This window comes from Grammomys surdaster, unplaced genomic scaffold (assembly GCF_004785775.1).
Source record: "Grammomys surdaster isolate TR1022 unplaced genomic scaffold, NIH_TR_1.0 233, whole genome shotgun sequence".
Taxonomy (NCBI): Eukaryota; Metazoa; Chordata; class Mammalia; order Rodentia; family Muridae; genus Grammomys; species Grammomys surdaster.
The window spans coordinates 1,629,871-1,653,848 of record NW_021604678.1 but is presented as its reverse complement, the minus strand read 5'-3'; the positions used below and the strand labels follow the sequence as shown (position 1 = coordinate 1,653,848).

Sequence of the window (23,978 nt, the reverse complement as noted above, 5' to 3'; positions counted from 1 at the left end):
GGAGGGAAGGGAGGCCCTGAAATCAGGTGGCTAAGTCTGCTTACAACACACATTATAACAAGACCCTGGTGATGTAATGCAACAGTATCAAAACAACCAGAATGTGATTCAAAGACACCTTCACTTGAACAACCAGACCTTGGGAATACAGCATGTGGTGAAGTTTTATTTTCTCTGAAAGGCAATTAGTAAATTGCTCACATTTTGTTCCTAAAAGGATACATCAGCATGAACAGATGGAACATTTTTTAAAATCTGCAAAGTGCAAATATTAGGAATCACAACCATTGACTTAACTTCTACCAAGTAAATGAGAGCTACAAACTATGAAGTGCTCTTTCTATAATTAAACATGTAATTAAAGTTGCATTCCTTGTAGCTTCTGTGTCTTCCCACTTAATTCTAAGTGTGTATATGTTTTAAGTGTGTATACTTAGTGTATTCCAGTTCACACTAAAAGGGTCTTCCGTGACAGATAGATGGCATCAAACTGGTTCTCAAATTCATCTCTGGGTTTTTTCACAACACCATAATAAGAAATCATATCAGGTGAGCCTTGTGTTGGGACAGATGGCGGGAACAGCTGAGAGAGATGCAGCCAGTTTACAAGCTCCAGGAGAACGGGACAAATCATACTTAGAATTCTTAGGAACGTTTAGCCTGAAAACCTGAATTTAAGTGATGCAAAAAGGAAAGAAGAAAATCAAGATGTTTTGCCTTCCTGGTCCCTTAGCAGTGCTTTTGTCTGTCTTCTAGAAACAAAGCTGTCTATAACCCACACACAAACTGCCATAGCAATTATAAGACTGATTTTCAAACTTACTGATAATGGTTATGATAATAAACTATGGAACTGAACACCTGGCAGTCAGCAAACTCATGAAGTTATTCTCTCCCTCAGTCTGAATTGGGGGTGTTTTGATCTACTTGTGACTACAAGGGAGACAATTTTAATCTAATTTTCATAAAATTCCAAAAAACTATCAGAGAAATATTTTTGAAATTAATTCTCTTTGTAAAAGCTTCAAGTGGGGCCTTACACTTCAAAAATGAGACCTTTTGATTGGCCAGCTTTGTTACATGTAGTGGTGTATTTAGTTGCAAATATATAGAAAAATTTAGTGTGGGTTTTGCAAACATAGATTCAAAGAAATAAATATGATTCAAAGGAGCTAAAAAACAACAAAGAATGTTTTCTTTTGACTTTATAAGACTGGGTATATGTATAAAGCTTTAAGAAACAAAGAAGTAGTTGCCTGTGCTGGCTAGGCTTCTGTCAACTTGACACACAAAGTAGAGTTATCTGAAAAGAGGGAACCTCAGTGAAGACGATGCTTCCATAAAATCAGACTGTGAAATATTTTCTTAATTAGTGACTGATTGTGGAAGGTCCACTCCACTGTGGGTGGTGGCATCCCTGAACTGTGGTCCTGGGTTCTATAAGAAAGCAGGCTGACAAGCCATGGAGAGTGAGCCAGTAAGAAACATCCCTCCATGGCCTCTGCTCCTGCCTCCAGGTATCTGTCCTGTGTGAGCTCCTTTGATAGCTTCCTTCAGTAATGAATAGTGCTGTGGAACTGTAAAGTGAATAAAGCCTTTCCTTCCCAACTTGCTTGTTGGTCGTGGTATATTGTCACAGCAATAGAAACCTTCACTAAGACAAGCTGGTACCAGCATAGTTCATATTGCTATGACAGAGCTGACCAAGTTTTGGAGAGGATTGTGGGAGGAGTTTGGAACTTTGGACTAGAAAAGCCACTGAGTGTTGAAAGGTCAGTGATATTTCTGTAGGAACTTAGAAGCTAAGAATGTTGAGCAGTGCAGATGTAGGCTTGACTTGTGAAGTTTCAGAGGGAAGTTTAAAGACTCTATGAGGCCATTTGTTATTTTGAATCGAGATTCTGTTTTTCTGGTTAGCCAGGGCTCAAGAGTCAGCCATAATTATCCAGAGACCAGAGCTGCCATTGAAGGAAAACCCTTGGTTACTGAGATTACTGAAACTGGCCAGCTGGAGCTAAGAAATTAGCAGTGATTGAGAAGAGATCAGCATTACTGAGGTGAAATCTTCCGGAAGTGTTTCCTTAGGGTTAGCACACACAAGCTGTTTTGCAAAAGAGGCCAAGATTGTACCCTTGCGCTGACAGACAAACTTGGTAATATAAGGGCCACCCAGGTGGTACTGGATTTGAATGCATGAAGGAGATGGAGAGAAGCTGATGCTTGGCACTGGAAGAGGCCACTGGTGAAGGAGCAGCCTCAGTGACAGTTGAAGGCCCAGGACTGAAGGGGTCATACAAAAAAGTTGAGGCTTGGCACCATAAAGAGAGCCTATGAGAGGCTATAGGTGAAAGTGCAGCCCAGTTGCAGCAGAAGACCCCACCGTATTAGAGATACCAGTTCCATGGGATGACCTCTAAGAACAGCAACAGTGGAGAATTGTGGAGAGCCGCTCCCCAAGATGGTGCCTGGCAGAGTGCCAAGTACTGCTTGCTACCAGATAAACAAGTCCGTATAAGGATTGCTTGCTGGCTGGCTGTGCTTCCGTGTTTTGATGGCCTATCGGCTGTTGCCATGTGGCATTTGAGGATTGGATCATGATATAGTATATAAGGGTGTTCTGGGTGTTGCCCGGGGTCAGAAGATTGTACAAGGTTCCTGAATAAACTGCTTGAAGAAGAGTTCATAGTCACTTCCTTATTTCTGCTGGACGGATGGACGGACAGGCAGTGACAGAGAATGAAGCCCGCTGGAGCCTAGAAGACAAGCTGTGTGTGCTGCAGAGGGCAGAGCTGGAGAAGCTACTCAAACTTCTCAGAGGAGCCCAGAAGATCATGAGTGAATCCCGGATAATTGGACACTGAGTTATTGATTCTGTTGGAGTTTGATCTTGCTTGGTTCATATTATGACTGTGCCCTTGCTCTTCCCTACTGAAGAAACCATTTAGTTTAGCCTTGATTTTTATAGGAGTTCATAGCTGAAAGACTTTGAACTTTTCAAAAAAATTTTGGATTTTTAGAGAGATTGGATATTTTAGAGAGACTGAAATGTTGGTGTGTTTGAATTTATAAAAACTGGAGGACTTTCAAAGTTATTTGTGTTTTTAATGTGAGATCTTGAGGGTGAATAATCAAGAAAAGATTGTGGCTCGATTGTGATGTGTTTGTGTATCAAGTTGTCAAAGGATCAGTTGTGCTGATTAGTCTTATGTCAGCTTGACACACAGACTAGAGTTATCTGAAAGGAAGGACCACAAATGGAGAAGTTGTCTCCATAAGATCCAGCTGTAGAGCATTTTCTTAACTAGTAGTTAATGGGGTAGGGCCCAACCCACTGTGAGTGGTTCTACCCCTGGACTGTGGTCCTGTGGTCTATAAGAAAGCAGACTGAGCATGTCATATGAAGCAAGCCAGCAAGCAACACTCATCTATGGCCTCTGCATCAGCCCCTGCCTTCAGGTTCCTGCCTTGCTTGAGTTCCTGTCCTGACTTCCTTTGGTGATCAATAGCAACCCTTTCCTCCCAAGTTTGCTTTTTTGTTCATGGTGTTTCGTCAAAGCAATGAAAACCCTACTAAGACATTAACCCAGTGTCATACTCAGAGAGGCACTGGGCAGTTGTCTAGTGAATTTTTTTTTTAAAAAAAAAGACATCTTCTATCAACATAAACAGAAATTGGTTTTCTCTTTTATTTTCATGAAGCAAGGATTTTAAAATAAAATTTGTGAAAAGTATCCAGACAGCCTTTAAAGGGCCAAAGGCCTGTGGTTTATGTTTACTGAATATTTGATTGGTGTTGGAGAGTCACTAGTAAACTTTGTGTGATAAATTTCAGATGCAATTGCTTTCTCCTCAGGCACACAGAGAAAAAAATCGAAGATATTTACCAGTATTTTAAATGTGTGCCCACATTCTGAGGCAGAAACTATCAAACAGGAATGGTAGTTTCTGAATTTCAAGTGGATTAAGCATTCAGAAACAACTTAAAGACATGCTCTCACCTTTTGATATTGCTCAACATTGAAAATGCCAATTACAGTCTTCAATCCCTTCCTCCCAGTGGGAAGGAGGCTTTCTACACAGAGCTGTTTTCATCTATAACTCATTTAAATCATTTCTTCCCAGATACTTAATGTTTAACTCTCAGTAGTAAAGTCATACTCACCAGTTTAATGTACAGATCATAAAACACTTGAGGAAAGCTTATGTATATTTCATTCAGTGGCTTATCTCCAAGACCTACTGATGAGCTGTCTGAATATTAAATGTGTTGACTCCTTTTTCTTGTGGCTCACATTTTCCTGGCCAGTCCTGAGTTTATGCACACTGAGTCCAATAGAATATACTGAAGATATCTGTTAATGTATATGTTTAAAATTCTGTTGTTCATGATGTTGTTATAAGGAATTCATTATGGATTCTAGAGAATTCAGAAGATGGTAATGAGCTAAGCCAGTGAGTAAATGTAGAAACCATATATAAATTAACTCACTCATCAAGTAGATTTAATAGTATAAGAAATAAGATGTTCATAATAAAATCATGCTAGCTTTTACTGTGAAAGTATAGCCAAGGCGATTGAAAGTAGAAAAGCATGATGAATAAGAATAATTTTCTAACCACAATCTCAACTACTTGAACTTTGAAGGAAACACATAATCAGTAAAATTCAAGTAAGTCTTAAAGCTATGCATCTAGTCCTGTCAGCACAACCTTAGGACTGCTTGATTGTTTAGCAATTATATATACATTTTAGTTATAAAAATCTGGGCAAGTTGCTGTTTTATATCCAGAGTTAAACAGCTGTTTAAGAGTCAGCTCGAGACAGATGAATACACTCTCCTTGTTATAATGCAGTTGCTGGTTCATATCTGGTTGAGGGTCAGAGGATTTTCACTGTAGTGCACAGATGATTGACATCTGTGAGGGACAGCCCCTACTCTCATCCAGGAATCATGCACTAGACAAGTGATAAGCCCACAAGATAGGTATCCCACATCTGTAAGACTGTGATAAGCACGTAAGATAGACAACCCACATCTGTAAGGCTGTCTCCAGCAGAGAACTTGTGTTCTTCTTTTGTGTGTTTTGTTTTGTAAATCAGGTTTTACTGTTTTATTAAATAGTTCTCCCTGACTAGGTACTTGCTATGTAGGCTAGGCTAGCCTACAATCCTGGGTGATCTTCCTGCCTTAGCCTTGTCATGTCATCACAGCTGGGTTGGTTTTGGTTTGCTGAATCATCATTGGCTATGTTACAAAGAGAGGTGACTTTTGAATTCGGTTCTTATTTGTAGAGCCAATGTGTATGTAAATACTTAAGCTACTGAAGGACTCTCAAGGCCTGTGAGCAGAAGTTGATCAAAAAGCTCTTAGTGAGATGAAGGAAAGACCATATCATTTTACCTAGTGGGCACTGAAGCTGCAGAAGTAGAGTAGCCTAAGATAAGACAACCAAATCCTTCACCACCCCCCTCCACATGCCTGTATCCAAGCCTGCTCACCATGAGCCCTGTACAAGTGGAAGACGGTACAAAAATTCAGTAGGATCACCCAAAGGAAAATGTTCTCCTGCCATGGCTATCACATTAACATTCTTGTCTAGAAATTGCAAGATACTTGAGGAAATTATGTACTTATTAGAAATGTTCTTTACCTCACCTTACTGGCAAGGTCCTTGTGTGTTTCTAACCTTCAACATCTTCTTCTTGGAAGGATGTCTTCAGCTGTTCGGTTACTTCTCTTCCACTCAGGGATTCCCAAGGTGTGAATAAAGAAATCGTCACTAGGTATGTGCAGTCTGTGGCCATGAGGCCGAATTCCTGCCTAGATCTGCTCTGTGGCTCAGGGGCTGACCTTTCCCAGCTGTATCTCACAGGCTAGTCTGTCAGTCACAGGGAACTATCTCAGCAAGAGATAGTGGAGATAACCTGGCGTTGTTCCTGACTCTTCTCTATAGAAGCAAGTGTATTCTCCTCTACGTCACCAACTCTATGTATTGGGCAGCCAATACCCCTGGTCTCCAGTAAACTATTTCTTTGATTTGGGTTTCGAATACATGCATATCTTTGCTAATCTCTTGGTTGCTTCAAGGGCACCTGCTTTTGACTTAGTCTGACACCATCCTTTGTTCAACCACTGTTGAGTGCTCATTAGAGTTCAATGCCTCTCCAGAGATGACTCCTGACTGCCCAACTGGTCCTCATGGCCTCCTCTACATTATTTAACAGACACAGCTGCATCAGTTCTGTCTCTCCAGAGCATAAGTCTTTTAACCATGGGCATCTGCTTTGTTATTCCTTTACTATATCACAGCTTTGACTTTTGTCTATGTATCTGTTCCTAAATGTTCATATTTGCCAACCTACTGCACAGAATGACTCTGCAACACTGTGTCTTATTCTCTCTTCTAGTTTCATGTTGTTGCTATGGCAAGCACCATGACTAAAATCCACTTAGATGAAGAAAGCATGTCAGCATGTCAGTTTATAGATTATAGTCTATCATCAAGGGAAGTCAGGGCAAGCACTGAAACATGAACTTGAAACTGAAGCTGGAGGTTCAAGCTTAGCTGGCTTCCTTGCAGCCCAGCACTACCTGCCCAAGTAAAGGTGCTACCCACAGAGTGGCTGGGCCCTTCTATATCAATTAACAGGACAACACCCCATAGACACGCCCACAGGTTGTTGACTCCCTCTTCTAAGAAGCATTCTTTTTCTTTGAAAAAGAATGAGCAATCTTAGTATAGACTGTATTTCCCCAGCAGACTCCCTTTCCCGAATTTTTCCAAGGACTCTAAGGAAAGGCCCAGTCCCAGCCTTAATCTGCATCACATCTGTAGCGCCACTCTGGCCTTTCAGCTTACCACTGGAAGTCGCATGGATCTGCTACACACAAGGTCCTGTCTGGCCTACTCACCTCTTCTAGATCTTCAAGTACCTAGGGTTCATAACCTGGAGAACACAAGATGCTTGGCTGGCTCAACCTGTCCTGAAGCCCAGATGCCCAGAGTAACACTGGAGCCACCATGACTGTCCTAGGGGCTCCCAGAGAGCAGCACACAGGATACTTGCCTCCTCACTGCTGGCTTAAAGCCTGAACCTGACACAAGCCAGCCAATGTTCATCTAGAATCAAGTCCATATTCTTTGTTTTCAATATTCCAGGGATCAAGACATGTCTTTTGACTCCATCCAGGTAGGTTAACAAAGCACGTCTGATGGTTATTCTCACACTCGTAGGATGTGTTTTTTTACTGGTTGTGACCTCTGCAATACGCTTCCGAGAGTAATGAATTACCCTTGCCCTGGGGTGAGGACTCACTGCAACTTTTGTAGATGGAAGACAGTTTTACAATTGTGCAGCCAGTGTCTTCAGCTTTAATGTCAAACACTTGCTCGTTCTTCTGTATTGGCCAACTCCTTTATGAAATCCTCAGGCTATACTGGATCCTTACATTTATATGTCTTTTCTCATTACTATCTATGCTCTATGTGACAGTATTGAAAAAAGGTCTAGGTGGGTTTTTTTCATCCTACAAAGGAAATGTTGAAATAAACTTAAAAATTCATTGACATTATTCTAATGTGCTGTTACAGATTCTAAGTAACTGTCTCTTTTATAGGCAACATAATTACAAGTGAATTACAAATGCAGACTTTATTACTCCAATTAAACTGGAGGCCATGATCCATTAAAAACAGATTGAGCACATGAAATCAGATGTAAGGAAAAATAAACATGCCACAGGTTTAGAACTTTAACAGTAAAAGTTTAGCAATGTCAAATAATTTATGTTTAGCTTACAGTTTTACAAAGACACCTAAAACATTTTTTTAAATTTTATCAGAAAAATCTATACTACCTAATTTTAAATATATTTATTCATATATTTGTTTCTCTTCTGTACTTCCTTCTACTCTATGACTATCTTTAAAAGTTTTTACAAAGTATCAAAGACTAGAAAATAATCTGTATTTGAGTCTTGAGAATATGGACTAGTTTTAAGAACATCAGAAATCCACTGGAAGGATTGGATTTTGTAGAAATCAAATCAAGTTACTAAAATAAACCTGAAGTAAATTGAGATACCAGCATGATGGTTGAACTGCTCCAGCAGACAAAATTTAGAAAAACGTCACACAAGTTGGTAAAGGCCCCTTTGTGCAGCTGGGGGAGTCAGAACTAGGGTCTCCTGGAAACTTTGAACACTAACCACTTGCTTCTCACATACAGAAAGAAGGAGTAAATAAGAAATAAGAACTGGGTAGGGTTTGAACTAAGCACAGTTGGCTCCAGAAAACACATAGAGTGCAGAGAAGAGATGTAAGTAAAGCAAGTCTGTCTTTAAGCAAGAATACACTGCAGCACAGAGATTAAAGGCAAAGCATTGGATGGATTCAGAGTAAATTCAACTATAAAGCTAGAGTATTACACCAGTGACAGGAGCCACACTGGTGTTCAAATACTTTAAGGACATATTGTCATTTTCAAGAAAAGGCAATACTGCTGACAGATACACTAACAAATGTTACAGAAAGAAAGTTCTCATCGGGAGGTCTGCAGAGTCTACACAGGCATCAGCTACAGGGCAGCTCCCCACAGAGAAGGTGAAGTAAAGGTGAAAGAACACACTCACAGAGAAGGTTAAGTAAGGTGTAAGAACACACTCACAGAGAAGTTGAAGTAAAGGTGTAAGAACACACTCACAGAGACGGTGAAGTAAAGGTGTAAGAACACATTCACAGGGAAGATGAAGTAAAGGTGTAAGAACATACAGAGAAGGTGAAGTAAAGTGTAAGAACACACTCACAGAAAAGGTAGTAGGCACTTGAAATTACTTTAAAATGAAGAGTTAAGTTTCTATGATGTATAGTATAAGCCTTGGGTAGGTCGAAGACCAGAGATATACCAAACTGCATCGTTTAGAATCAATCTAGAAAATAAGGACCCAATTTGAAATATCTACCTTTGTGTGTGTTGTCTGTGTAGTTGCTAAGACACCAATATTCTAGGAAAAGCTCCCTTACTGAAATATCCTTGAGTACTACATGGCATTGATCTCAATGCACCACCATAAAGGAAATAAAAGTAATGTAGCATCAACCAACGAGCCCACCAACAAGATTTTTTTCTCTTATGAATTCTGCATTGGGAGAGGCTGACAGTTAAACACACTGGAGGAGACCTACATGTGAGTGACAAGAAATAGTATCAGAACCCATCCTGTTCCCAGGAAGTCCAGGAAAGAAATGAACTAAAAACCCTTGTTGAAGAAGAGATGGCTTAATCATCAAGAACACTGACTTCCAGAGGTCCTGAGTTCAATTCCCAGAAACCACATGGTGGCTCACAACCATCTGTAACGGGATTCCGTGCCCTCTTTCTGCTATGTCTGAAGACAGCTACAGTGTACTCATATAAATAAAAAATAAATACATCTTTAAAATATAAAATAAAACAAAGAAGATAACATCAGAGGATAGTGTAATGGCTTTTGATATGGGGGTGACAGATGGCCTGTGTGGGCTCGTTTGTGTGGGTTTAATTGTTTTCAGCACTTGCTATAGATGGTTTGTGGCCAATGCCTTACCGCCTCCACTTCAGCAGGGTCGTACCAAACATTGATGTACGGATGCTGCAGGGCGTCGTCCACAGATATCCTCTTCGCTGGGTCAATTACTAACATCTTAGACAATAAATCCCTGGCTTGGCTGGCTGAAATGACAAATGAGAACAGCAATTCCTCAGCTTTTCATTTTGGCAAGGGTGTTTATCGTCTGGAGAACAAACTAAAAGGAGCCACTGTCTTCCTAATATAGTCACGAGCTATAAAAAGAAACGAAGCTTATAATTTTTTGTCTTGAGATAACATTTTGAGAGTTCTTTGAGGGTTATATGCTGTGAATATTTGAGTATAATTATTCACTAAGAATTACAAATGGCATTTATCAGCCATGAAGTTTGAATAGGTAAGGGAACTTATGGGGCTCATCTGTAAGGCCGTTAGATGGATGGGGTCGGGCATGGCGATCTGCAGAAACGCACAGCTCAGATGTAGGGGTGGATGTAGGAGATGAAGCAATGTGCTTGCATGTTCTCATATACAACGCAGATCAGCAGAATTTAAATAAAGCTCAAACTGACTTGCAAACCAATGTAAGCCCAGATGTCTTTGATGTGTAAAAGCAATCTGGGTGTGATAAAATGACATCATTTTAACCCTCGAGTTTTGTCTAGGAGGCATTGAAATGCAGGGGGTCATGATTTGGTGGAATCAGATGGCTAGTCACGAAAGGTGTCCCATGCCATGGTTGATAATAATAAACGTCTCCATATCATGTACAAGGTGGCATGGTGAGTTGTGTGGCTGGGGAAGGGTGACAGTCAGAAAGCATATCTGTTCAATAGCACTATTTGTTGAAGTTGCATCCATTTCTGTGTTTGAAACCTGTGTGTGTTCTCTCACCTTTGTGTGCAGGCACTCAAGTGTGAAAGCCACCGCACAACCTTGGGCACTGTCCTTCAAGCACTGTGAACCTCTTTTGTTTATCTGTTTGAGACAGCCCTGGAACTTTATGTTAGACCAGACTAGCTGACCTGCCCAAACCTCTTCAACACTGGGATGACAAGCGCATGCTCAGTCCTCCTAAACACTAAGATGACTGACAAGTGCGTGCTCACTCCTCCTCAACACTGAGATGATCGACAAGCTGATGCTCGCTCCTCCTCAACACTGGCACTGGGATGACAAGCACATGCTCAGTCCTCAACACTGAGATGATTGACAAGCGCATGTTCAGTCTTCCTCAACATTAAGATGATTGACAAGCGCATGCTCAGTCCTCCTGAACACTGGGACGCCGACAAGGGCATGCTTACTCCTCAACTTTTGTTACATGGCATCTGGGACTCAAACCAAGGTCCCTGTGCTTACAAACAAGCACTTTACCACCTCATTTGAAAACCTAGCCCTGAGGTCACATAAATGTTTAGTTTCTAAAGCACATGAAGTGTTTTCTTAACAGGAATAAGTAATACCTCAAACCACCATTACTACTCAAATTATCTGGAAGTTGTAACAGGAAAAATAATTCAGTATGTTCCAACTATATAGTAAAATTTCCAGCTCAAGAGAGCAAAACCTCAGTTGGTTTAGCAATTTGAACTATTTCTGTTTAATGACAGTGCTTCACAGTAACTGACATCAAAAATTAGAACTAAATGTGCTAATGAAGTGCTAATGTAGGAAATGGGGGCCTGTTTAGATAGTGACAAATTTAGAGCCCTAGTGTTTTTTATTCTCCTTTGAAAGACATTGTATGCATTCCGTAGTGGATTCACATGTTCATTTGTAGTATAATAAAATGTGTACAGGGAAAATTATTACAAGAAGATATATTTTTATTAAAATATATTAGTATGAACATCAATTGTTATTAAATGTTCAGATTAAGGTAACTATGTTAATGATAAAAAATTAGCAATAATGTAAGTATATAAACAACATAAATAAAAGTTAGGAAATACCAACCATTCTCATAGAAGACACCACTGTGACTATTGGTGACTTTTTTTTCTCCCACTATTCACTACACTTTTGTATATGATTAAACTGTCTGAAATAGTTTCACTTATTCAATATTTTTAATTTTTTTCACTGAATTTTGCTAACATAACAGCTAAGATGATGTTCTCACTCATGTATCTGTGACTATTTTCCTGTGGTTTATACTGCTTTGTATAATATAAAAGGTATTCACTAAAGGATATTTTTGTGTCTATTGGCCATTTTTTTCTGATAAATACATTTTTCTTAATTGATTATCATTTTCTCCACATAAAACTTTGATGGTCACGAGAATAACAAAAGTACACAAAGACCCACATACTATTTCAAATCTTGAGATTTTTTTATGACCAATAGTTTAACAGCCCAACACAGTTGCTTATTTATCTCCTTAGTTAAGAGGTCCTTTTGATCTGTGGCTGATGTTATCATCAGATTCATGTGCCCTGCACCCTTAGAATCTGCTCTCAAGACCATCTGTATTTCTCTTCTTAGAAAGGACACGGGATGGAATGGCCCCTGTTGATGGGTTAATGAACTTTGCCGACACCTGCTCATTTACTAAAAGCCACTGTCAGTACCATATGCAGTCAACAAAGAGAAATGCTTTCAGCCTGACAGCTTGCACCTTTGGATATGCATGCTGCTTTCCTAGAATCTGAGCAAATGTTCCATTAACTGGATGCATATTGCAGTACTTCATTTGTGTGCCAGTGTTAGAATCATAAATATATTAAATAAGTAATAACTTACAAAAGTGGTATAATTGAACTCTAGAAAGTTGAACTTACATCACAGAATTAGCCTGCAAGGATTTTCATTGACATTAAATAGTTCAGTGAGGGGTTTGGTGTCTCTACAGTGTTACACCACTGTGTCTTCACAAGAACAGATTACTTTCCTCTACTGTGGTGGTTTGAGTAAGAATGGTGTCCATAGGCCTATGTATTTCAATGTTTAGTCATCAGGGAGTGGCACTACTTGAGAAGCATATTTTCTAGGAACTAAAAGGCATAAAGAAATATTTTTGAAGTACAGTACACTGACTTTTTAAATTTACATTTCAGAAAAATGATTTCTAGATTCTAAATACCCCTGATCAAAGAGTTAACCAACAAAGATTCTAGTCAGACACGCCTCAGTGCGTGCCCAGGCAAGGCCTTCAGAGCATGTGGTTTTCACGGAGCGAAGCCGCTCACCTTTAAGTTTATTGTGCTCGGAATCCGCTGGGAAGAGGGAATCTGGAAAGAGCTTAGGGAAGGTGAGTCCTGCATACTTGGGCCGATTCTCCACGTAGTTTCTGACTGTGGGCTGCAATTTCTTCATGAATTCTGGACATGGAGTTCCTAGCTGCTCGATGACTTTGTTCCACTGGTCGATATCTGGGAAGGAAATGGTTAAGGGAAAAAAGAGGTGCAGACCAAGGACTCTCACCCTTCCCTGCCTGTCACCTGAGACCCTGCAGCACAGCTGGAATCTTACCAAGCAACACAGGTGAAATCAAAACTGACAGCCTGGGAACCCTCTTGGAATTTTAAGCCAAATTTTGGAACTTGTGTGCTCTTAGAGAACTACTACTGTTTAACAAATGCAAAAAATATAAAGTAGTCTTTGCTTTATAAAAATAAAATATTATTCAAATGTAAGAGAATATATTAACACCTATATAATCATGTGGTTTAGGGTGAAATATACAAGGACAAATGATGGAAAATGTTCTCCTATTTGTAAAGATTAAAAGATTTAATCAATGTAAGACAGATACCTTACTGAAATAAAATTTTAATAATCATGTGATTTAGAATTAAAATGATCTCAGTTGATCATGGGATTTTTATCCTAAAGTTACCTTGATCATTTTTATTTTTAGAATACCGAGCAAATAAGTGTTTTAAGTAATATTTATTTATCGTTCCCTAAATAGGCTTTAATATTTTCTTCCCTTTCTAAAAGTGGGAAAAGCATCACATCTGGGGTCTTCATGGCAGCTTTGTTTGTTTGTTCCATTTCTAATTGGGAAACAAAAACTGCATCTATTTGTGGAATACATTGTAAAGTTTTGATAGATACATAATACATTTTGTAGACTTCAAATTTCTGTTTTTGCAAAAATTTATTATACACTTGTGACATTTATATTGTTTTTCTCAAAGGCTGTTTGAAGCATGCAGGACTTTTAGGTCACCATAGTCACTCTGTCACAGTCAGTCTGTCTGTCACAGTTAGCCTATCTGTCACAGTCACTCTTTTAGTCACTCCGTCTGTGGTCACTTTGTCACAGTCACTCTGGCTGTAGTCACTCTGTCACAGTCACTCTGTCACAGTCACTCTGTCTCAGTCACTCTGTCTGTCACAGTCACTCTGTCTCAATCACTCTGTCTATCACAGTTGTCACTCTGTCTACCTGTAGCTTAGCACTGAGTGAGCAGCTTCGCATCCCTCCTTTGCTGCCTTCCCAGCCTCATGGAACTAACTCAGTTGTTCTTTTTTATTTCTCATTAATATTTGATGTCTCATAGCCTTGAGAATGATAAAATGCAAGCTCTAAAAGATCAGCCCAAAGCTGATTTCAAACACAACCCAACCGGGCCTTGAAGATTTGCATTTATTCCAACACCATGAGCAGAGATTTCTCCTGCCCCCTTGATTTTTCTATAGCTCCATCGTGCACTGTCAATTCCTTCCCACTAAAGTAACACAAGGCTCTTCAAAGAACCTTAACGTAATACTAATTAGCTATTCAAGAGTTTAGCCTAAAAACACTGACTGTCCTGACAGAAGACAAAAGCAACCACATTTAACATGAATATGAACTGCAAATGGTAGACAATCAAATGAAAATAAAAGCAAGTTAATTTGCAAATTTCTACCTCCCTTACAACCTGGATGAATAAAACTTAGTTATTATAGTAAAAATGAAAATTGCTGTAGACTATGGGGACATGAAATGCAGGTGGGAAAACCAGAGATGTATTCCCTGGCATGACAATAGTGAGTGAACCGCGGACAAGCATCAGTGAACTTCACTGATGTCATTGTGTGCCGGTGATTACCCAAGTAGAGTAGAATTGTTAGAAATAAAAAAATTAAGTCACTACAGAAGATTGGTTAGTCACTCTTACGCAAAAACTCATGTTAAGCCTATGGCTATATATAAGCTATAAGTACCTAGATAGATAGATAGATAGATAGATAGATAGATAGATAGATAGATAGATACATACATACATACATACATATATACATACATGCATACATGCATACATAGATGGATAGATACATACATACATACATACATAGGTAGATACACAGATGGATAGGTAGATAGATAGATAGATAGATAGATGATAGACAGATGATTTATAGATAGAAAGATAGGTATAGAACTCAGTACTTAGCTCAATTGTCACATTAAACACGAAAGGAGCCATCTCTCTAATGCAATTGGATTACCATGGTCTATCAAGCTGCCACTGACTCATTACTCAAACTTGCTATGAATATTAAAAGTAAGGCAAAGGTAAAGAAGTAAAGAAGTCCCTAGATTTTCTACAATGAAGACAAGTAACAAGTTTGGGAAATATCATCAACCCTTTATTTTATTCTACTTTCAACAATTGTGTGCCTCTGTGCCTCTGCCTCAGCCACTGTGGGTCCATAGTGCACACACAGCCCCGAGCCACCAGCCAGCCATGCTGTGCAGCTACAGCCACTTGCTCAGCAGGGGCAGGCACCATGGGGGAACCTACTATCTTACCCTCCCCCTCTTCTCTCTGGGCTTTCTCACAGCTCTTTAAAAAGAAATCCCTGGGCCTAGGGTAGAGAAGCTTTCTAGTAAGTCCAGGACTTACTGTGTATAACCTCTAGGTGGCCTTAGTGATGACTTAGGCCTTTAGCCTGAATGGAACTTTTGGTTATTGAATTATTCTCAGGACACTGGTACAAATAATCCAATAACCTCCCGATGGGTGCTGCAATGTCTTTGAACATTATTTTAAGAGATCTTCACATACACTGGCAGCAGTCAGATAAATGGAAAATGTTTTCCTACTCCCAACTGCTTACCTACCCATGCTCCCACACCCCTGGCCTATTCCCATGACCTGCATGTTCAGTTTGTGTCACAGGCCTGAACCTGCCTGGACAAACTCATTTTCTGTCACCATGATCTTATGCCACTGCTGCCAGCTTTCTTATTCTGGTCCTAGCCAAATGTTCCTTTGCTAATACAAAAATGTGCTTTTCTCTACATACGCAACCTGCCAAAGTTACTTAAGATTTTCTTTCCTATCCTGTCTTGATAGATTTCAACTACTGCCATTAAATTTTTCAGTTATAACCAATCGATACAGCCCTCAATCTTGTTAGAAGTCTGCTAATAATATTTCTAAGACTATTACAGACAGAATTCCCAAAGCCTTTAACAGTTGACCCAAGATGGTCTCAGACGATGCGGACATACCTATAAGATACTGCCTGGATTGTGCTATGATAATCACTGAAAAATGCAGTAGATAAACCTGGGTGCCCTGAGTCAAATGACTTGGCTGAATCAAGGTGAGTCATTTCTCATGTCACGTGCATCCATTCCACAGAGAAAAAGCCCTGAGTCTTCTCTGCTTAAAAGCCAGACTGACATCACCTAAGAGACCATGGAGACCATGGAACTGTTGGCTAGTGGACTCTGTCATTTTAAAAAATAATATATAACTGGTAGATTGTTGTTTACTCTTTCTCAGACTTCTGACTACATTGACAGCTATGCTTTCTCAAATGTAATCTATTACCTCATTACCCAAACTCAGTTTCCATTGATTAAATGCTTTGTATTTCCTCTTCTTGCTATGTCACTGTCCTAATATTATCTGAGTTCCTATAAATTTGACTAACTCTAATAAAACATTCCACTATACAATCCAACAAAGGTTCATCTTAAAGACTGTTCATGTTGTCAACTCGTGTTGTTATCTCTTTTGTAAACTTATAAGCTACAGGAAACCCACTCAGATCTACCTCTCATGGACCCAATAGACTCCATCCAGATAAGTACATCTGCCTAAAGTTCCCACTTACTACCTATTCCAGCGGGTGGGATCCCTCTGGGTTTCAAATGTACATCTTAAGAAAAAAATTTTCTTTCTCCCAAATGTACTTAATCTTATTCCCTACATCTTGTCAAGTCCAGGCACATCCATAACAGCTCCAGAGAAGCAACCTCCAGATGCTCCATCTCCTGTCACACACACACAGATGCTTCTTCTGACCTATCCTCAGATGGCTCCACAGACCCTGGACAGTAGGAAACAGCTAACTCTCCTAAGACTGGACAAACATTCCCCATACCCATTTTTCTATGTTCCCTAGAGACACATTGCCCCCAATGCCAGCAGAAAGTAGCCAGATATCATGTGACCCTATTCCTGCTTTGCCATCACCTCTTTCTAATTTTTCTTTTTTAATTAAGCCAAAACAGGAGAATGATAGCATTCTGTCTCAACTCCACCCCACAGTTACCTGGCAATAGCCAGGTAGGCCTGGCTTACAATAAAAGAGGCTGCTTGTCCCCTCCTCCCTCTCTTGCTCTTTCTTGCTCTCTTGCCTTCTTGCTCCCCCTCTGTCCCCTTGTCCCTTTCCCATACCTCACTACCCACCCATAGAATATATTATATATCTCTTTATCTTTTTATAAACACATCAAAAAAGACACTTAAAATATTACGGCAGCAAATTTCCTTATTGAAATCTAAGTTCACTGAAGACTAAGTAGAGCAGCATTGCAAATCTTTTACTCTTGAGAGTAGAAGAGATAATTTGCAAAGGAGCTTGATCATTGCTGGGGACTTCTGTGAATAGTACCATCCTCGGAGAGAGGGGCAGAGAACAGGTGGAAGAGAAGGGGTGAGCCTCTGGAGCCAGGAGGCTGCAAGCTTTCCTGTTAGGATGAGAACTTAGATCAAAGCTTGACTCTAGCCTTTAGGGTCTCTGACTGGCAAACTTTCAGAGACACTTTCCCTGGTGAATGCACTGATGGACAACACTTTTTGTTTTCTGGGTGTTTGGGTTATAATTATGAACGACATTTATGCTTTGCCATTTCAACCTTCAGAAACTGTCTAGGGATTTCGACCTACCATGCAGTTTGAATTACTGTTTTGTTTTCTTCTGTTTTTGATTATCCTGTTACTAAGCATGTGATTTCTAGCATTGATATTGACATGCCTAATGAGTCACTACCTTGGGCCTGCTATTCAGTGTTCAGCATGAAAATGTCACAGCCTCCCTTCACAACTTCAAGAACATCAACAATTTCTTTCCCAATTTGTTGCTAGGCACCTAAAGACAGCATTGCCACCTGCGACATCTATACTAAATCATTCCGGACAATGCCATTTTATCTCCAATGAGCTGCTACATGGGCCCGGTGTTCAGTATGGCTCTGTGTCTTTATTCTAACTCCGTAGGAAAGCATGTAAATTGACAAGGTTTCCAAGGAATGAGAAATAAGGACACAGAGTACATGTGCTATGTATTCTGCATCATGGTATCAAAACCATGTTCACAAACTCAAATATCCATAATGTAGAAAACTCACAAGAACACAGACCTCCCTCCCCACAGCTTCCACATGCACCACTTAACTGTAGGATTCTAGGTACTTAGGTCTGCGGTGATTATCACAGAAAAAAACCAATGATAATTGCTACCCAAGCAATCCTTGAACTGCATTTTGACAAACACTAATCTACACTATACTAATGTTTCCAGGCGGTTACTAACTCCAGATGTAAGAAGGCTTTGCCTAGTAAAATTTGGTCTTAAAAGCACTTTTACATTTGAGGACGTTCATAAGATCAAGGTAGAGACACATATACTTAGGAGAGTTCTGTATGTCCTTGGTTGTTGTTTGAGTTGTTTTATTCGTTGAAAAACATTTTAGTTTGGAGCTGGAGCTGCAGCTCAGGGATAAGTTATTTGCCTGATCATGGGGGAAGAACAAAGTTTTTAGTCATATTAGCCTTCATTTTCAAATGTTCTTTTGTTTCAAAAATGCCCCCTTGGCTTCTGGTACCATAAAACATGAAGGAAAATTTAGGATGCGGTTCACTAACAATGTGTTCCTTAGGAGTGAGCACGGAGGAAGTATGGTAAGTCACAACATCCCCTCTTGAACCTGCCTCGGTTGAGTCAGTGAAGCCCAGCCTCCAGAGCCTGCTGTTGGATGCTTGCGGTTTTCAATATAACTGGTTTCTTGTAAATCTAATTATTATTGTAAACTATGTTTACAAATAAAAAGTAGACAAGAATTGTGTTTTTCAATGTGTATTAATACATGTTGCAGAAGCAATGTTTTTAAGCTATCAAAGGCTAACAGGGATCCCTCAACCTCAAGACTCCATGTCTGAATAGGTTCTGTGGGGGGACAGTTCTTAACTTCCCAGGGCAGAACTCATTCTCTGATGTAAATGGCTCCCTCCTCCAGGTGCACTGCTCTGGCTTCACAAACACTGGCTCCTCTTACCTGCATTGTGAAAGTTAAAAAAAAAAGTTTGACATCTTTATTTTAGAGGTGAAGAGGCTCAAAGACCCCTTCACATTACTAAAAAGCATCACCAATGCAAACAGTTTCACTGACCACCACTGCCTCTACATATGAGCTGCAGGACACTGCTGCACCCTGGGACACATCTCTGAAGGCCATGGTAATTTCTGGGTGTAACTCTGTGTACACTGGATTGTTAAGAAGGGACAATCAAATTTTTATGAGGTCAGGAAAACAGGACTGGGCTACGTAGCTCAAGTAGTAGAATGTTTGCCTGGCATGTACAGGCCCTGGGTTTAATACCCAGCAACATATACACCAGGCCTGTGTCGTGAGCCCTTGGAAAGTGGAAACAGGAGGATCAAACATTCATATGGACTTTGGACTAGTGAGTTCATGGCTACCCTGGGCTACAGGAGACCTCGTGATAAAAGTACATGCCAGATGAGGGGCTGGCACAGCTTTTATATGTAAACTTACTGAGGGAAGCAAACCCTGACTTCCAGCCCAGAATACCAACTGGTTATCAACTATCTAGTATTTAGCCCTGAAAACATACATATAAGTAACATTATACAGACAACTGCACAATGTGTGTGTGTGTGTGTGTGTGTGTTTAGATGTGTGTATGTGTGTGTAACAACAATTAATGAAAAAAAAGGCCATGAATTTGAACAAAGAGGGTACATGGACAAGTTTGAAGGGAGTAAAGGGATAGGTAAAAACGATGTAATTATAATATAACCTCAAAAAATCAAATACTTAACAATTCTAAAAGAAAAACTTTACCCTGGTTTCTCTGGAACTGGAGTTATGGACAGTTGTGGGTACAGGGAACCGAACCCAGGTCTTCTACAAAGAGCAGCCTTTGCTCTTCCCCTCTGAGTCACCCGTCCCACCTCTGAGCTGAAACTCCATTGATTTGAACAGAGACAAAACCATTATTATGGAACAAGATTCACTTAATATATGCTTTTGAAAGTCTATTCTTGAAATATTTGTAATATAAGAACTATATGGCCATCTAATTTCTAAATCTCTCACTAAAAACAGTATGTTGTATTTTTGTAATATAAAGAATATTAAAGTCTTATTCCAATACTGCTTGCTATTTAATTATATGCAAATGATGTGCACACCTGGCGTGTAAGGCCTTTCAGAAGTAGTTTATTTTGAGAATGGTTTAGAATAGATGTGATTGTTGACTTTTAAAGCAACATGAACAGGTTATATTTTATAGATTCCTTGTCTCCAGCTCAAGCCTCTCTTGAACAACTATATTTCAATGTCATTTTTCTCTTCAAATAAGTTACTTATAATGAGAAATATTTATTAAATTAAGTGGTACATCTCGCTCTTTAAGAGGTTAACTCTATGATAAATTGCATTTAAAAGACTAACTTAAAATAAATCCATGTGCATAAAATTACTAATGAACCACAGTTAATTGATTCCCCAAGAAATTTACAAGTGTCTCTGGGATACTCAGAAAGGAACCTCAATATCAAAGCTTCACATAAGTCTGCATGATGTGACCTCATGACATTACTGTGGCCTTAAGAATGCTCACAAGGGGTTTGGCATTCAGACTAAACCATGATGCTCAAGCAGCTTCTCTTAAGAAAAGATTTTAATAATGTCGAGCTGTGTTCAGTAGCTTGGCTGAGGAATCTTCCAGTGTGCTATAATAGGCAAAGGAAACAGTCTGTTTAATCTTCAGCTGGCAAACACTCATTTAATCTGCAGTCATTCAACTCTAATGAATTTCTGGAAGAGCAAAGAGCATACAGACTAATTTAAATTTATTCCCAGATGTTAATTTTAAAAGGTAGTTAATACAAGGAGAGTGAAAGAAATCCTAGTTTTGGGTTTTCTTCTTTCTTCCTTCCTTCCTTCCTTCCTTCCTTCCTTCCTTCCTTCCTTCCTCCCTCCCTCCCTCCCTCCCTCCCTCCCTCCCTTCCTCCCTTCCTTCCTTCCTTCCTTCCTGCCTGTCTTTCTCTCTTTCTTTCTTTTAGAAATCTGAAGTAATTTTGTTTGATCAAGCCCAATGTAATTTACATTAGCACTAATATGTAAATTTATAGATACCATTTAATAAAATGTATGAGTAGAAACAAAATAGAAATATAGGCAGAAAGATTTTTAAAGTCAGGGTGTCATATTTTAAGATTAAAGAAAAACATTTTAGTAAAAGTAAGCAGTTTAGCCCTTTTACTTATTTGTGGTTTATTTGTGTGCTGTGTTTGTAATATAGATGTGTGTGAATGTACACATGTGTGGTGTGGGCATGTGTGGGTACTTCTGTATGCACATACATGTAAGAGCTAAAGGTAGGTATTGGTATCGTTCCGTGGTAGCTCTCTACCACTTTGTGACTTTCTGAATTGTTTGTTTTAGACTTATAGAAAATACGTATGAAGTTATAGTGTTATATTATACATATGTGTGACTGTAGATGAAATACACATGCTGGAATGTATTGTGTTATCCTTGTATTTGTATGAAATATGGAGATAGAAAGATCTGTAACAGGAATTAAAAGTTTAAAGCCAGTGGATGTCATATGATGTCAGTAATCAGACTTACCTAATTAGATATTAGCCCAAAAATTATAGATTCAAAACTGCTTTTGAATAGTGAGCATTTCAGTCCACTGTTCCACCCTGATGATGAAGAAAGAAGATTGTAAGACATGATCAAACCCAGTGGTGATTTCACTGACTTTAAGGAGTAGGAGAAAGCGCTGCCTGGTACCATGTCTGCCCTGGGACCTCTGGACTCCTATTAGCTAGCTGCTACTTGAGAGAGGGTTGCTTTCACAGTGATTTAAATGACTTCTCTATTTAATCACTGCCAATTAACGCGGTATTGAATATTACTTGTTAATGATATAATGAATATAAGAGCAGGTTTGGAGAAATTTCTCTTCATATACACGACGTGAATAAGGCACAGTGTTTGAAAGGAGGTTGGTTGATAAGGCAGAAGTGAGGTGGATAGGCATGCTCTCTGGGCCTGTCTTAAATCAAGCAAATCACATGTGGGTGAACCGTTTAAGGATCTCCGTGGCTAAATGAATACTCCTTAGGATGTGAAACTGTACACCATCAGTGTGAATATTGACTTGGTTGTTTATTATCTAGCTTAATACATGTCTTCATTTTTGAAATCTCTACAATGACTCTACAAGGAGTCTCTGGGCTCGGATGGACTGAAGTGAGGCAGAGCTTGCAATACAAGGCTGAACCTCTCACATCTCATACTGTCCCGTTCATGGAAGGGTTTGCTGCGAGACAACGTTATTCTACCATGAAGCAAGGTTGCAAACACTTGACATTTGATCTCACAGAAATTCTCCAGGGGCCATGAGTAGAGATCTTCAGCAGTCAGTTTTGCATTGGAAACAAATGGAATAAATTGACAAGGGCACACAGAGCCCAGTGGTCACTGGGAAGGATACGATCAGTGCCAGGAAACAGCACTGCACCTTTTACCATTTCTCCCATGATGCACCCTACTGACCACATGTCAACTGAAAACAAAAACAAAATGAAGATAAACACAAAATAGAAATGGATCAAAACATAAATAAAACTTCGAGGCCACTTTGCGCTGTGGAGTCACTGACTAGGCTTCCCTGGCTGAGGGAGAAGCGGTCCCTGGCCAGCCAGTGGTGCTTTGAGATAGGAACATAGTACACCCAGAATGCCCAGCCCTTCCTGCTGTAGAGCTGAACCAACAAAGCCACCTGAAAGCTACTGATGCCTGATTATATTGCTTTGCAATTATAATTCAGTTCTTTCTCTCACTTCTGATTTAAACGATCTAATTTACATTCATCTGCTGGAATCTGGATGATTTGTATTGAAAATTATCCTAGGCTGTGTTAATATGGAAGACATGTAAATCATTTTCATTTTTATTCTTTTGTGTACCATATCTAAAAAAGGAAAAAGAGAAAAGCTAGCAGCTAGCACCCCAGAAGAAATTTTCCTTTTTAAAAAAAGGCATTTTTGCTTGTTTATAAATATGAATACGTTTCCAGGAGCAGACATTTCTGTTGGAGAATGAATGTTTTGGGGTGTGCAGAGCTCGGTCATTGAATCTTATGAAAGGAACAGGGTTCTGAGCTGGAAGTCTTTTTCCTCTTCTATAAATACGGGGGCCTTTGTAATGCTAAAAGTGCTGGCTATTCAAATAGGACTGTTCAACATGAAATCAACAAGATTAAAGAGCAAACACTTTGGAGACTGAAAATCAAAAGAAACCTGGAATCTGAGGGTCAATTACATTGGTCTCCCCCTCTATTGCCAGTTATCATCCAGAATTGAAACCAGGAAGGCAGAGCAGGGCGCAGGAAAAGGAGGATAGGAAGGTAGGGGCAAGAGAGGGACACACCCTCCCTTGTGGGGCTGCACCTGCTAGGTCCTACACAAAGTCAGAGGCAGGCTGAGCAAACGCTGGAAAAATACAGGATGTGGGGGGAGTAGAGCAAAGGGGAAGGGGCTGGGCGTCACAGCATGGTGTGGCTTTGCTCCACTCATGCTCCAAATTACATGTAGTAATTTGGCAGTGTCCTGAAAGAGTTCCTCAAGAGGCTCTTTCCATTGTCACAATCTCATCAGGGTGAAACCCAAGGTGTCCATTGCTTAGCCCCTAACTGGTTAGAACCTTGGAGATGAGGATCGCACGCAGGGAGCCAATGTGTCTGTTCCATTTCAGGCAAGCAAGTGCCATGCAAACGTATCAGGGAAAGAGAGCAAACGGGTGTGTGTGTGTCTTCCATGGTGTGTTTAAAGCATCCGATAATCACTGCCTCACAAGAGGCTGCTGTGTTCAAAATCTTTGAGTAAAGGAAAGAGAGAGGGAGAGGG

General features: G+C 39.8%; 1 protein-coding gene across 8 annotated transcripts in view; it reads right to left on the bottom strand.

The window, feature by feature from the left end:
- The window catches only part of Mapk10 (mitogen-activated protein kinase 10), a 285,181-nt gene that overhangs the window by 34,251 nt on the left and 226,952 nt on the right, over positions 1 to 23,978 (bottom strand). For 7 of the 8 annotated variants that reach the window (XM_028773649.1, XM_028773650.1, XM_028773646.1 and 4 more), the window contains 2 exons: positions 12,764 to 12,946; positions 9,588 to 9,712 (listed from right to left, as the gene is read on the bottom strand). In XM_028773649.1, the coding sequence (XP_028629482.1) occupies positions 9,588 to 9,712; positions 12,764 to 12,946 (308 nt within the window). Of the gene's footprint in view, positions 1 to 9,587; positions 9,713 to 12,763; positions 12,947 to 22,564; positions 22,637 to 23,978 lie in introns of all 8 variants that reach the window. The other variant, XM_028773653.1, reaches the window with a different exon arrangement.